Source organism: Myotis brandtii, unplaced genomic scaffold (assembly GCF_000412655.1).
Source record: "Myotis brandtii unplaced genomic scaffold, ASM41265v1 scaffold112, whole genome shotgun sequence".
Classification (NCBI taxonomy): Eukaryota; Metazoa; Chordata; class Mammalia; order Chiroptera; family Vespertilionidae; genus Myotis; species Myotis brandtii.
The window spans coordinates 14165925-14181182 of NW_005353838.1; the positions used below are offsets into that span (position 1 = coordinate 14165925).

General features: G+C 49.4%; 1 protein-coding gene across 1 annotated transcript in view; it reads right to left on the minus strand.

Annotated features, from left to right (window-relative positions):
- Nucleotides 1–2528: 2528 nt before the first annotated feature.
- ING5 (inhibitor of growth family, member 5) overlaps nucleotides 2529–15258 on the minus strand; it is a 14720-nt gene continuing 1990 nt past the window's right edge. Inside the window, exons 4-8 of the mRNA XM_014546623.1 lie at nucleotides 14047–14158; nucleotides 13789–13882; nucleotides 7899–8034; nucleotides 7596–7657; nucleotides 2529–5462 (exon numbers count right to left, since the gene is read on the minus strand). Of these exons, the coding sequence (XP_014402109.1) occupies nucleotides 5420–5462; nucleotides 7596–7657; nucleotides 7899–8034; nucleotides 13789–13882; nucleotides 14047–14158 (447 nt within the window). The 3' untranslated portion in view covers nucleotides 2529–5419. The remainder of the gene's footprint in view (nucleotides 5463–7595; nucleotides 7658–7898; nucleotides 8035–13788; nucleotides 13883–14046; nucleotides 14159–15258) is intronic.

A 15258-nucleotide genomic window follows, 5' to 3' on the forward strand; every position in this document is an offset into this window, starting at 1 on the left:
GGCCCCAAAGGGAAACTGCCCACTCCCCCCTCCTACTGCGGGCCCTCAGGGGTCTCTCTCCAGGAGCCCCGAGCCCTGGCCCGCTCCGGCCAAAGGGCGGGCAGACCCGAGCTGGTTCCCAAAGCTGCCCGCCTAGCAGCGGGAACATTTTCTCGGACAGAGGCCCTGGCCTGGGACTCGAGGGAGGGGACCGCAGAGGAAAAAAAAACCTGGCCCTGCCGGCCTGCAGCTCTCCGTGGGGCCTGCTAGCTAGACTCCGCCCACCGCAGCTCGGAGACGGGGCCGCAGCCTGGTGGACGTTCCTGTCATCCCAGCAATGGCCCTCACCCCAGCGGCACCCGTGCCAGTTCCCAGCCTCACCCCATGGCCTCAGGGGTGCCGCCCTCGCCCCAGACGTCTGAGTCCCAGATCCACGGGCACCCCCTGCCTAAGCTTCTGCTCCACCAGCCTGGTAGCACCCACTCCCCGGGTGGCTGAATCCCGCCCAAGGGCACTTCCCCATCAGTTGTGAGGCCAGCCCCCCTCAGAGCAGAGTCCTAATCAGTCCCCTCCCTGACGCTTCCTCCCTTGGCCGCCCCCGGATTAGGGGTGGTAGCTGCTTCCTGCAGTCACTGTTCCCCGGGCCCTCCAGTACCCTGAATTAAACCGTCACAGTCACGCGTGGCTCCTGCTTTCCTGACAACACAGTCCTGGTGCGGAGTAGGGTTCTCTCCCACCCTCTGGCTCCCAGGGGTCCTACTGAGGCCTCTCCAGTTCCCTGTGTGGCCAGTGATGCCCACCGGAGGGATACTCTTCTATGTCCCAAGGATGAGGGTCTGTGGCCAGACGACAGACAGCAAGAGTTCATGTAATCCTGATTCCAGAGTTGCACTGATGGCTTTGCCAAGGATAGCCAGGTCCTTGCCAGACCACTGGCCGCATGCCCGGTGCCAAGAGTGTGCAGACGTGCTTTGGCAACACTGCAACTGGAGTCATCACCTATGTCTTCGTAAACTGTATTCCCACAGGTGAATCGGGGGGTGTTGAGTACATCCCACTGCACCTTCCTGCCAGGAATGTGTTTGCCTCTGCACCACTGTCTTGGCAGGAAGAGGACAGGCCAACCCAGAAACTTCTACCTGGCCCTTCCTGCCTTAATGGCCCTTGCTTCCCAGGTGCGCTGCAGCTGGAGTCATCACCTATGTCTTCGTAAACTGTATTCCCACAGGTGAATCGGGGGGTGTTGAGTACATCCCACTGCACCTTCCTGCCAGGAATGTGTTTGCCTCTGCACCACTGTCTTGGCAGGAAGAGGACAGGCCAACCCAGAAACTTCTACCTGGCCCTTCCTGCCTTAATGGCCCTTGCTTCCCAGGTCAGTTACTGTGGGCATCCCGCCAGCTGTCAGGTCTGTTTCAGTGACATGGGTGGGCCCTGGGGAGACAGCCACTCAGACAAACGTGACTTGCCACAACAGCCGTAGGCCCCACTCTGATTAGACCAGCATCTGGGACCTCTGGGGACTGGGGACAGTTCAGAACTAGTGAGGATGACCAGCCCCATCCCCCAAGAGCTGGTGTTTCCTTTTCCCAGGGAGTCACCCAAAGAAATGGCTACAAGTGCCTTTGGAGTGCTCAGAGGCGGACAGCCTGTGGTGCACTCCAGGTCTGTGAATGATTTTCATCTGGAAAGTGAGGCTGTGCCTCTCCATCATGGTGATCACGTTGGGTTTCTGGACGTCGGCCATTAACTCTCAAGGAATGTCCTAAGAACTAGTTAGTCCTCAAAGGGATCTTGACACCCTGCAGGTCTTGATGGCAAACCTGTTCCAGACAAAGCACTTTTAAATCTCCATAAAGCAACTCATGGCACTCTCATCCACACACTTCTTTCTTGTAAGCCTGGGAACCAACTTCTGACGCTACAACACAGCTGGGACCCAGAGCTGGTCAGTAACCACGGTGAGGCCAGGGTCTTACTCAAGCCCATGGCCAGCAAACAACTCTCTCCAGTTCACCTCACATCTCCTTCAAAATTCAACATAGGATATACTCACCACCTCTGGACACAATGCTGAAGTTTTATCATTTCCCAAAATGATGCATTCTCTAATGTTTGTTCAAAAAAATACTTTATTTATTAAACAATATATCCATAATCTATAACATGATCAAAAAATACAGATATACATCTTTACATTATTTAATAAAAAGATTTACAATATTATATTTCCTTTACAAAGGGAACATAGGTAATAATTCCTTGAAAATAAAATGTAACATTCATGTTAAAGCTGCATCATCATTTTGGATGAATGTGGTAAAAGTGAACACCACAAAACACATACGAAGGAAGAAACTTCATAGGACTATCTCCTGAATGAGAACATTTCTTAGACTTCCCATCTTAAATGCATCTCAGCACAGGTAATGACAACTAATCACTGTTCGCTAAAAATGGAGGAAAACCTTAACTCAAATGCCCATGCGAAGTGTCCGAATCCTGTGATGGGGCAGGCCTTGGCTGTGGCATGTGGACAGTTATTGCTTGAAGCAGCCCCTGCCAAGGGCTGCCAGGGACAGGGCAGGAGGCAAGTGCAGTGTGGCTCCCTGGAACAGCACTGACACACAGCTGGCCGGTGTCCCCATGCATCCCACCACACACATGGCTGTACACCCAGCTTCCAGGGCCCTGGCTAGTCCCAGTCTCACGTCCACCTGCCTGGGGCCCAGCCTGCATGTGGGGATAGTCACTCAGGCCTCAGCCCAGCCAACAGCTCCATTAGCACAGCCAGGGATGCAGAGCTCAGCTTAAAAAACTTTTTGTTAGTGTAGATGTGTCCTGTTGGAGAACAAGGTTTCTCAAATGGTAGGTGAAAACATAGCACTGAGAATAAGAAAAATGGTTCTGCTTCTCCTCTGAACAAGATACTTCTTCCCTTACCAGTAAACCCCAGCCATGGAGGCCGCACGCTCACCTGCTGGGCCCAGCCCAGGTCCTGCAACCTGAGGGGTGGGGTTGGCTCCACAGCTGTCCTCAGGATCAGACATGGGACCTGGCAGGCACAGACAGGGTTCCAGCCTGAATCACCCCCAGGACGAGGGCAGCCAAGCTGTGGGGAGCAAATCACTGTGGTGCTCCAGCCGTCCGGGGCCAGAGCCAGCCAGGTGGCCTGACATTCTTTCTCAACCAGAAAGCCACCCTTTTGTCTTTCTGACTCCGACGGTATTAATGGTCAGGCATGGAGTTCAGGCATTCTCCAAACATCCCAGGGGACCTTCCTATCATGCTCATGATTTCCATTTTTTTTCAAAGCTCTCTGCATATTATTTTGGTGATATTACTGTAACTGGCAAAAGTAAACACTAAAAACAGATAAGCACAGAACCTTACAAAAAGCTGACACATGGGATGCTGCACAGTGACAAGCAGAATGACAACATCGAACTTTAAACAAAAGCTTAAGACAGAAGTTGGTCTCATTCTCAGGAAATGAGCATGGCCTCAGGAAACCAGGTGACAACTGAAACTAGCCAGCCATTAACCTGCATCCACAAACACACTGTGTTCCAGTGGCAAGTGAGTGTGTTCAAAGATGAAGTGCAAATATTAAATTCGCTTCCAAAGAATCATCACAAACTTAATGTACTTACCTATCCTCTCCACAAAAACTGGTAAAAGAATGAAGAAAAAAAATTTCCACAACCGATTCCTCACAATCTTTAAACACCTGCAATGTAAAACTAAGTTGCTAAATACAAGCGGGCTTCGTGTTCCAACGCAGCTGAGTTACAGGTGCGCCCCCAACTTCTTCCTGAGCAGCAAGAAGACATCAGTTCTGAGACAGTGCATCAGGCCTGGAACCTACCAGGGACAGGCTGTGGCAGCTGCTGACCCCTACCCTAACCACCAGCCCGAGACTGGAAGGGGCACACAAGCGGAAGTGGCCCGCCTGCAGTCATTTGGAAGCAAGTCCTGCTCCCTCAGGTAGCTCTAGAAAGGACAGCAGTCTGGACACGTTCCATGCAGGGTAAGACCCACTAAGGGCCACAGATTCCAGCTGGACCCCAGCTGCCCTCTGATATCTGCTCCCAACTGCCACATATTAACTCATTTGCAGGGAGGGGCTGGTCTAGGATGCAGCTTCACCAGTTCCTCTGCCCTATGTCCTCTCCATGGTGAAACACTGGAAGCTAGGAGAGGATGTGGTACAGGAGGCCATTGGAAGGAAGCAGGTGGACCACTCCAGAGGACACTCCCCACAAAGAGAACGAGATTCTTCTGAAGCTGGGCATTTCACACCTGGATTCTATCTCTTGGGTCTTTTTTTTCCTGGCAAAAGGAACCCTGACTTGTCTGAATCACGCGGGGTGGGTCTTGGAGAGTCCAGGACGCTCCCAGAAGCCCCACTCTAGGTACCATCACAAGTGGATCTCAACATACCAAATGTATGCGATGTCCCCAACTAGTACCAAAGAGACGGTTCAAAATCAGTTTGGTGAATGCTGATTAAACAGAAAGTACACTCTAGTTTCCTAGCTTCATTCCAGAACTGCTATTGTGGCACAAGAAATTCACAAATCACATCACATAATTGTAGTCCTCTGGGAGACAAAGTGCTGACCCAGTGTGTAACAGAAACAGGTTCAAAATCGGCTCTTAGTAGACTGGATTCACTTCACAAACAGACTTCATGCGATTACAATAATTTCATCTTCACAGTAAAAACATCCGGAATTCCCAGAGAAATGGAACATCTGCCAGTCTGTTATGCTGTTTCTCATTGGTGCTGGTCGTGGTAACCTACGGCCCATCTGCCAATCCAGAGCCGTTTACTCCAGACAGTGAAACCTCAGGGAGTCCAGACTAAAAGGCAGTGCACAGCCAAGCAGAGCTCCTTCTGGGAGAGCGCAGCCCTTCCTGTGCAGCTGCCAGCTCCGAGCGCACGAGTTGGGAGGGCGCCTTCCGGCAACGCCCACCAGACTACACACCCGTGCACTCAGCGTGGCCAATGTGCATACAGTGGTGTGGGCTCTCAGGGGAAGCCCAGGAAACTGCAGACCACATAAGGCTCACACCTCTAGCTGCAAAGTGATGGCAGTATCTGCTCCCAGCTGGCACATCCCACCGCACCCAGCACACCGCACGCATACATCCACGGAGTCATTCGGGCTCGTGGGGCTGCTGTGCTCAGTGCTGGGTCTGTACAAAAAGTCATGAGAACAAAGTCACTGTGGCAAGTCCCCATAAGATCCCTCCTCTGTGCAAACAGGGCTCAGGTGGGTTCTTGTTGATTTTAGGAAATATCCAGAATTACAACTGGCCACTGAGTTATTAAATATCATTCAAAACAAGGTAGCTTTAAGATGAAGGTAAAATATTGCAACGTGAATAAAGGAGTGTATCAACTTGCTCTTCTGGCCCCGGTGTCAGCTCTTCCTTACTTCTTCTTCCTCCTCTCCTGGACACACCGAGGACAGAACCTGTGATGAGAGAGACAGTGTTAGCCCTTTGCAGATTTCTGCCAGCACTCGGGAGGCCCAGACCCTGCCTCTCGGTGAAACAGCACCAGAACCAGAAGAGAGACCCACAAACACAGTGCACAGCTCTCCCACCAGGAAAAATCTCCTAAGCAAGTCGCTCTATCTAGCCTGGCTGTTTTCAAATAGATACAAATCAATCAGCAAAACTGCTCTCAGACATGAGCATTCCTCTTCACCAAAACAGAGACAACACCTGCTGTCGAGCTGGTGGCCTAGTGTGGGTGCAGGATGACGTGCACGCCGACCAGGCAGGCCACAGGCTCCCAGCCCATCCTGCAGACTGTGGTCAGGTGACCCTGCGCAAGCAAGTTCCAGAGTCTCAAACACAGAGCACTTTCTCAGTCACTCCTAGACCATGGCAGCACACAGGGACACAAGGGACAGTCCAAACTGCTGTCCACCTCAGCCCTCCTGAGCCCCCTATCAGAAGGCAGCTGATTACCGTGTAGCTGAGCTCAACCAGGCCAGGTCTACACTAGTGAATGGGCCCTGAGGAAGCCTCGGTCCCTGCTCTTGCCCCTGTCCCTGCCCTCTGGCCCCTGCCCTAGTACAGAGCCTGCCCCAACCCTACCCCTGCCCCTGGCCCCTGCCCGCCCCCTGACCCTACCCCTGCCCCTGGCCCCTGCCTGCCAACTGCCCATGCCCTGGCTGAGCCCTGAAGAAGCAGCGCCCAGCATCATGCTCACACACGGCACACACAGCACAAGCACAGCTATCAGCTCACATCTCACCGACCAAGAAGCCTGCACACTCGGTGATCTCTATAAAGACCACAAAGATGTACAGCCAGCGTGGCTCAGTGGTTGAGCATTGACTTATGAACCAGGAGGTCCTGGTTCGATTCCTGGTCAGGGCACAAGCCCAGGTTATGGGCTCAATCCCCAGTAGGGGGGCATGCAGGAGGCAGCCAATCAATGATTCTCTCTCATCATTGATGTTTCTATCTCTCTTTCTCCCTCTCCCTTCCTCTCTGAAATCAATAAAAATATATAAAAATAAAAAGGCCCCAAAGAAATCAGGAGGAGGACAGCCGGGTTGGGTCCCCAACATCCCTCAGGCTCTGCCTGTTCTCCCAGAGGCAAAACTGTTTTCCAAGGCCTGGTAGGAAACTTCCACCAGGAGCTCCACAAACAACTCAAATACAGCATGTCCAGAATCAAACTCTAATCAAACCCCTCCTGCCTCATGCCCCTTCCATCAGCTCAGGAGCTCCCTGTCATCACAGGCCAAGCCTGCCCCATGGGTTGGCCTCCTCAAGCCCAAAGGGTCACCCTGATCAGCCGGGGCCCTGACCACAGTCCCATCACATTCCCATCACCCCTGCTAAAGGGCACTGTCAGGGCTGCTGCATCACATCTCAGACTTGCTGGTGCATCCCGGTGCCCAGGGAGCCCCTGCCAGGACAAGACCGCACAGGCTGAGACACTGAGCACCGCACCTGGCCCTGCTGTCATCCACCGAGGACCCAGGATAAGGCAGACTGTCCTCAGGGCATCTAGTCCCCGTCTGCATACAGCAAATGTGTCACATACACAACCAGGGAGTGTGACATCTCCACAACTGCAGCCTAGAACACGCCTGTCTTTAGCACAACTAAACAAAACCAGGTTTTTACTTAAATGGCATCATAGAGACAACTGAATACCAGGATGAAGAACAGGAGGGGCTCAGTCCAGAGCATGTAAGTCCCTGACTAGGCAGAGCGCCCACCTGCCTGGTCCCATCCGTTTAATACTGTGTTCCTCATCTTCTCTGAAAGCTTCCCGTGGAAAAGAACCCCTCATTTCTCATTTTATTTAGGACTATCTCTACCTCACTCGAAAGAGTCAGAATGGCCATTACATAGAGCAACAGAAATGTAGGTGTTTTGCAAATATAATAGAAGATGCCCCAGGTGAGGTGGGCAGCAAATGACCCTCATCAACTTGGCCAGGGACACAGGACCAGTGTGTGACACAGCCAGATCTCCAAACCCACACCCAGAGCACCGGGGGCCAGAGCAGGGAAGGTTACTAGGCCCAGCCACCCCCACCTCATTCTCGGGAAGGAGACAGAGCAGTGCCCCATACTGACCATTTTCCTTTGGGCTTCGTGGTCAGGTCTACACAGGCAAAGTGAAACCACTCGATCGGACACTGCAAGGCAGCAGGGGAGAGGGGGAGAGCTGCAGTGAGCATGTAACTTGCTGTGTGCCAGACACAGAGAGCCTGCCACCTCCCCATCCCACCCCACCGTCCCCTCACCCCTCCCCACCCTAGCCCACCTGGTACAGGACCCTGCCCATGGTCCCACAGGGGGATGCCGTAGCGTCCGGCTTCCCATCTCAAGGCCCCACATCTTGCGGCAGAACCCCACTGCAGCATGCCCAACACTCACATCTGGATTGTCACAGCCAATCATCTCCCCGTAGGACACCTGGTGGCAGAGGCAGTAGGTGGGCTCGTTGGGGTCCACGGGCATGTCCAGCACATCAGAGGGATGCACAGACAGGATAGTGTCAGTGAACTCCGACCTGCATGGACACAACAGTGTTGAGCAGCAGTTAGATGGGACCACATTGCCCCTGTGATACCTGACTGGTAGTGGGGGCAAAGGCGCATTCACCTTCCGGCTTCGGGGTCCAGCCCACTTGGGCACATGAAGCCATCCTGCCTCAGTCCCTCCACCTGGATAGGACCTGCTCCCAGGACTCACCTCCACCTCGGGTCGACACACCCAGGGCAGGCACCTAGCATCCTGCCTGGATCCCACCCAGACCAGTCTGGCAGTCTGAGCAGGCCTGCCCCCACCAGCTCTCTCTCCATCCCTCCCATGACAATGGCTTGTGAGTTCCCACTCACATCCCCACGTATCTTCTTCACCCCAAAACCCATGAAGCCCACCAGCTCCCCTTCACCCTCCAAGATCTACATCTCAGGAGTCCCCCTCTGCCCACCCATCAGCAGGGATGCTTCTGACCACAGCCACCCTCCCCACCCACCTGGGAGGCAGGCCTGTTGCCATCCCCCTCAGGGTCTCTAACCCATGGCCCAGCCAGGATCCCACCGTGCCCACACCTCCCTCCAATCCCACAGCTCTGCAGCGGGTGATGGGACAGACGTCCACCTGTTACAGGGAAGGGACTAGGGCAGTGGTCGGCAAACCACGGCTCGGCAAACCGCGCCTCGCAAGCCACATGCAGCTCTTTGGCCCCTTGAGTGTGGCTCTTCCACAAAATACCGACTTCTGCGCATGAGCCATGAAGTTTCAATAGCACTGTACGTGCGCGCCCACATGTGGTATTTTGTGGAAGAGCCACACTCAAGGGGCCAAAGAGCCGCATGTGGCTCGTGAGCCGCGGTTTGCCGACTAGGGAATTTACTCTTAATGTGTTTCAGTATTTTTTAAATAAAGCTGCAAGCTGCAGGTTACACAGACAGTATACTCCCATCAGTACAGAGACCTGCCCCCAGAGAGAGAACACGCATGTTCACTGAACACACACGTGCTATGTACACTAATTCACAGGGCAACAGGGCAGAGGGGAAGCTGAGCAAGTGGCAGGCCAGGACAACTGACATCATGACATGGGTGACATGAGAAGTCTGCTTCCCAAAGGGAACCCCCCCTTACCTGTTCCGGTCTAGGAAGGCTTTGTGCCTTAGTGGTCACATACCAAGCTCCATAATGCCCCCAGCGTGCCACATGATGCCTCATATGTGCTGCCCACCCCCCAGCATGAGTGCCACCCATGCAGGCTCCAGGCACATCTGAGTCTCCTCCCTCTGCTCTGTCTCTGGGAATAGACAGGTTTTTTTCTTTAGATCTGAAAATCATAAATGTCACAAGAACCTGCCCCATCCATGTGCTTTAACACTGCTTCAGGCAACAGTCACAGCAGTCCTCAGGCTACGACACTGGCTCCTTGCTACACTGAAACCTAGGTTTGTCACCACGGCCCATGACACTGTCTCCCCCACCTGCTGGCTCTGTCCTGTCTCCCAGGTGCTCACCCTGAATAACCACACGTACTCGGCACACTCTCTCTGTGGCACTCTCCACACTTCTGCAGACTATGCTTCAGCTGCTCCCTGACCCTCGCCTGTCACTGTGTTCAAGGGCACCGGCCAGATGTGGGTGGCAGCAAGAGAAGCTGGAAGGACTTAGGGCACCACCTGGCAAAGTCACCACTTCGCCAGCAATCAGACCTGGGGATTGGTCCTGAGCCACCCCCTCTCCAGTCTCACCAGAGGGGGCTCCAGGGTGGTGGGTGCTCACACTACCCCTGGAGGGAAGCACATAGGAAGTTGCCAAGCCTGACCCTCGAGCAGACCAGGCAACCCCACTGCCTGAGGTGCTCACTGTGGCCTGACTGGACACCAGAACTGTCCTCCAAGCTAATTCCCGTGGACAAAGGGGACATCCCTCCTCAGGTAGTGACAGGGGCCCCTCCCAAACACTGCAAGTAGCCCTCCAGCAGGGGTGGCTACTCATCCAAGCTTTGGGATTGGGGGCTACAGGAGGAACTGTCCCGGTCCACACACAGCTCCTGCCTTGCCAGAAGACAGAACGGCCAGGCAAGGAAACAGCCTAGCCAGTATGGCTCAGTGGTTGAGCACCGACCCATGAACCAAGAGGTCCCAGTCAGGGCACATGCCCGTGATATGTGGGCTCAATCCCCACTAGGGGGCATCCAGTCGCTGTTTCTCTTTCATCGATGTTTCTATTTCTCTCTCCCTCTTCTTTCCTCTCTCCCTAAAAAGCAATAAAAACATTTAAAAAATAACTAATAGCCCAGCCAGCATGGCTCAGTGGTTGAGCATCAACCTATGAACCCAGAGGTCACAGTTTGATTCCCAGTCAGGGCACATGCCCGAGTTGCAGGCTTGATACCCAGTGTGGCGTGTGCAGGAGACAGCCAATCGATGGTTCCCTCTCGTCATTGATGTTTCTCGTGTGCAGGAGGCAGCCAATCGATGGTTCCCTCTCGTCATTGATGTTTCTATCTCTCTCTCCCTCTCCCCTCCTCTCTGAAATCAATAAAGATATATATTTTTTAAAAAATAACTAAATGAAAATAAAAAAGAAACAAATAGAACTCCTTGAGAAGAAAATATATTAAATGAATGATTCACTAAAGGAGACTAAAATTCAATTAGATACCAAGGGAAAAGAACTTGAAGACAAAGAAATAGAAATTGTCTAAACTGAGCACAGAAAGAAAAACGCAGGTAAGAAAATAAGCAGAGCCTCCGTAATCTGTGGGAAAATGTCAAGCTAAATAACATACATGTAATTGGAGTCCCCTAAAAAGGACGCTTATGGCGTACAATGGATTAAAATCTATTTAAGATAATCAATGGTTTGGTCTGAAATAATAACACTGATATATTGTGAGGCTTGTCACATGTAGAAATAAAAATTCTGACAATAACACCAAGAACAGGAGCAGGAAGGAAGAATATGTGTGTAGGTTCTTATATTAAACATCTGTTAAAAAAAAGCAAAACACATCTGAACAATCTAAATATTGCACGAAAAGGCGGAGATTATCAGATTAGATGAAAAAGCAAGATGCCACTACATGCTGCCTTCAAGAAACCCACTCTAAATACAAAAACATACACATGTTGTAAGTAAAAGGATGAAAAAGGAAACATACACCATCAAAAACTCACCATCAGACAGTGGGAGGGGCTGTAGTAATATCAGACAGAGCAGACTTCAAAACAAACAACATTACAAGGAATAAAGAAATAAATTTCATAATGATAAAGAAGTCAATTACTTTTTTTAAAAAAACTAAATGCTCATGTAGAACCAAATAACAGAGCTTCAAAATACATGAAGCAAAAACTGACAGACCAGAAAGGAAAAACAGATAAATCCATAATTAGAGTTGGAGATTTCAACAATCCTCTCTCAAGAGTTCATAAACTAAACAGAACACCAGTAAGAATACAAAAAACTGAACAACACTATTAACCTAGCCATTGAATTCACATTTATAGAACACTCCAGCCAACGACAGTAAAATACATATTCTTTTCAAGTGGATATGGAACGTTCAGCAAGACAGACCATAACCCATAACACAAGTCTTAATCAACTGTAGAAGATTTCAATTATAGAATGTTCTCTGATCATAACAAAAATAGAAATTGAAATCAGAAAGTTATATGGAAAACCCCAAATTACTTGGAAACTTAGAAATCTACTCATACATAAGCTATGGGTCAAAGAAAAACCACCAAGGAAAATTTTAAATATTTTTAATGGAATTAAAAAATATATATATCAAAATTTGTGAGATGTAGCTAAAACCGAAATTAGAAGAAAACTTACAGCTTTAAATACTTGTTAGAAAAGGAAGATATAAAAATCAAAGATCTAAGCTACTTCTATCTTAAAAAGCTAGAAAAAGAAAAGGAAAGCCATGGCCGATTTGGCTCAGTGGATCGAGTGTCGGCCTGTGGACCAAAGGGGCACATGCCTGGGTTGCAGGCTCAGTCCAACGTGCAGGAGGCACCCAATCAATGGTTCCCTCTCATCACTGATGTTTCTCTCTCTCTTTCTTCCTCTCTGAAATCAATAAAAATATATTTTTTTTAAAAAAAAGCAAAGTAAATTTAAGTAGCTTAGTAGGAAGGAAATAATAAGAGCAGAAATAAATGCAATAGAAAACAGAGGGGTGCCATGGCCAGTGTTGCTCAGCGGTTTGAGTATCAGCCCGCACACTGATGGGTCTCGGGTTAGATTCTTGGTCAAGGGCACATACCTGGGTTCCAGGTTTAATCACCAGCCCCAAAGTCAGGGAGCATGCAGGAGGCAACCAATCGATGTGCCACTCTCACATCCATGTTTCTCTCTCTCTCTCTCTCTCTCTCTCTCTCCTTCTCTCCCTCCCTCCCTTCTACTCTCTCTAAGGGGTAGGGATCAATGAAACCAAAAGCTAGTTCTCAATCAAGACAAAATGAGAGAAGACATAAATTACCACTGTCAGGTCTGAAAGAGCAGTCATCTACACAAATCCTACAACATCAGAAGAATCACATAATATTATAAACAACCTGATGTCAGTAAGTCTGACAACTTACAAGAAACAACAAATCTTTGTAGACACATTACCAAAACTGACTCAAAAAGATACAAAAAGCCTGAATAATTCTCATAATTTAAAAAAAAATCAAACTATATACTTAAAATGAGAACATCTTACTGTATGTAAATTATCTATAATAATGAAAGCGTAATGTGCAAATCAACTGAACGGCCGAACAGCACAACAACCTTCAGGACGAAGCCGGGGCTGTAGCCGCGGGATCAAGGCAACCACCATGGCTGCAAAGGCCTAATCTCGTGTATCGGGCCTCTAGTTCCTTAATAAAGTCCATCTCAAAGTTTAATGTCCAGGAGTGTACTCGTGAGGGAAAAAACTACAAAGAACAAGTAGGGCACATACTATATATATGTGGGTCATGTTGGTTTGGGGCAGAGTGAGGAGGTTATGGTCCCGACACGCATGTCCAAGGACACGCCTCACACAGCAACTCATTACACTACATTTGCTCTGTGTCGTGTTCTGCATCCCTGTAGTGCTTTACAATACAAAGGCTGGCATCTGGGTGTTTTTTAAAAGATGAAAGTTTAAACACCAGGTTTAATAACCAAAAATTTTCCTTTTTCTTTCAAGATCTAACTCTTCAGACCTCTCCCCATAACTGTCAGAATCATCTCCACAGAAGCCAGCTGGCATTTTACCAGATTCTCTTTAGTCCAAATACTTCTGAGAAGCAACACTACAGTACAGGGGAGGGCGTCAGGTGGAAGGCTTTAAGTGAAGCATCTTCAAGGTCAAGTTAAATAACATGTGTGTTTAATAAATGCAATCACAATAATGAATATATACAAAATATATTTATATATGAAATGATCAACTGATACATAGGCAGCTACTAAACAGTGGCTTAGCCCGAACTGTGAATACACACTGTTACGTAACTCGAAAGGCAGGCATACACTCAGAGAAGGGGCTGTGGAACCAGCCTGATGCTCTTGCACACGGGCCACCAGGCAGGGGCAGGTACACTCCCTGGGAATCACTGCCTACCACGCTGCTCACCTTGGCTGCTTAAGGGACTGACAGACTGACACACGAAAAGTCCATAGAACTATAGCCATGCTGGGCGTGGTAAGCACTTCCTCAAGGGTGGCTGTCACTGGTATTTAGATCTATCAAATACTAATGGTGTGCTTTGGGGAAAAATAGAAAAGAAAAAGGCCTCACCCTCCTTTATGCTTCTTTTTCTTTGGAGTATCTTCTTCTGAGGTCCTTCTGCCTCGCCCCCGGGAACTTCTCTTTTCTTTCTGGCTTCGACCTTCTGAAAGACAATGAAGACTCAATTACTGTCACAGAATTCATTAAAGCAGGACAAGGTTTACCCAAATATGATATTTACTGACAGGTTCCTAACATATTTATCAGACAATTCTTCACAACTCCATAGTTAAAAGTAACAGAATAAAGAAAAATGGATAGACTTGCTTTTTAACCCTCGTCCTCCAGAGCTCTCAAAGTCGCTACCCTCCAGCTTGTCTTTCAGGTCTGCTTCAAAGCGTGCCAGGTCTGCATCGAGCCTCCGAATGTGTTTATCCACCTGCACAGAAGATCAAGTCACATTTAACATGAAAGCAAATAGCCCAGAGTCACAGCCCAGCACCAGCCAACCACTCCGCACTATCTAAACCTCTACCTGAGACTTCCATTAACAAAGTTCTGCTAAGGTGAGGCCCCCATGTCAAAGTGTATAAGAGGACCCTTTTTGACACCTCAACCAAATAAATCCTGCTCAGGAAATACCATGAGTCGGCAATATGACACAGAGAGCTGTGAAACAATCAATGGACTAGGGGTGAGGATGTTTGAGATCGAGTCCTAACTTAAAAACCTGAAGAACATTAGGTTCTTAAACAGAGTAACAAACAACAAAAAAAAAGGAAAACAAAATTCCTCCAGTGCTTTGGCTATGGATGAGCTGGAAGAGAGAGAAGGCACTGCAATCAGGGCAGCAAGATGAGCCGAGCCTGTTCCACCCTGAAGTCACACCCACCAGGGAAGAGTGACAGTACCTTCCTCGTGTGGAAATGAATTACAATCTTAAGTTCATTTTGCATCATAGTAAAAATCTGACTCAATGACAACTGATCAAAGCTAACATTTCAGAAAGCAGGCCGCGTACTCCAAAGATGCAGCACTTGGGGCATCAAAATCCCAAATACAAGCATTAAGGTCTCCTTCTAGAGTATTCTTTCTCAAACACAAGTTACTTCAGGTTTTTAAGAAATCACTGTTGCTTGATTGGGGAGGTGGGGAAGGGCATTCGTCAGGTGACGGCCTGCAGGGATGACAGAGATCTGCCACATGACATGTGCCTCAGGAACAAGGACTCCAGGTACCACGTGAGCTCTTAGTGAAGCTTACTTGAGAGGAAACAGGACACAAATTCTAGGACTGTTCCTAAAGATGACCAAAACATTGATTAAAAAATCTATATATAACAATGGACTATTTCCCCAGCTAAATAAATAAGCAAAAGAGCAGAGAAAACAAGACACAGTCATGGTCTGGGATGAATGACACCCCCCATTTGTACTCCTCTGGAAGCATCACTCTGCCAGAGCCTGAACTGTCCCCAGCCCCCAGCTGTCCCTGGCCTTGGGGTCCTGAGCAGCTCATCCCCACCTCCCTGACCCCCAC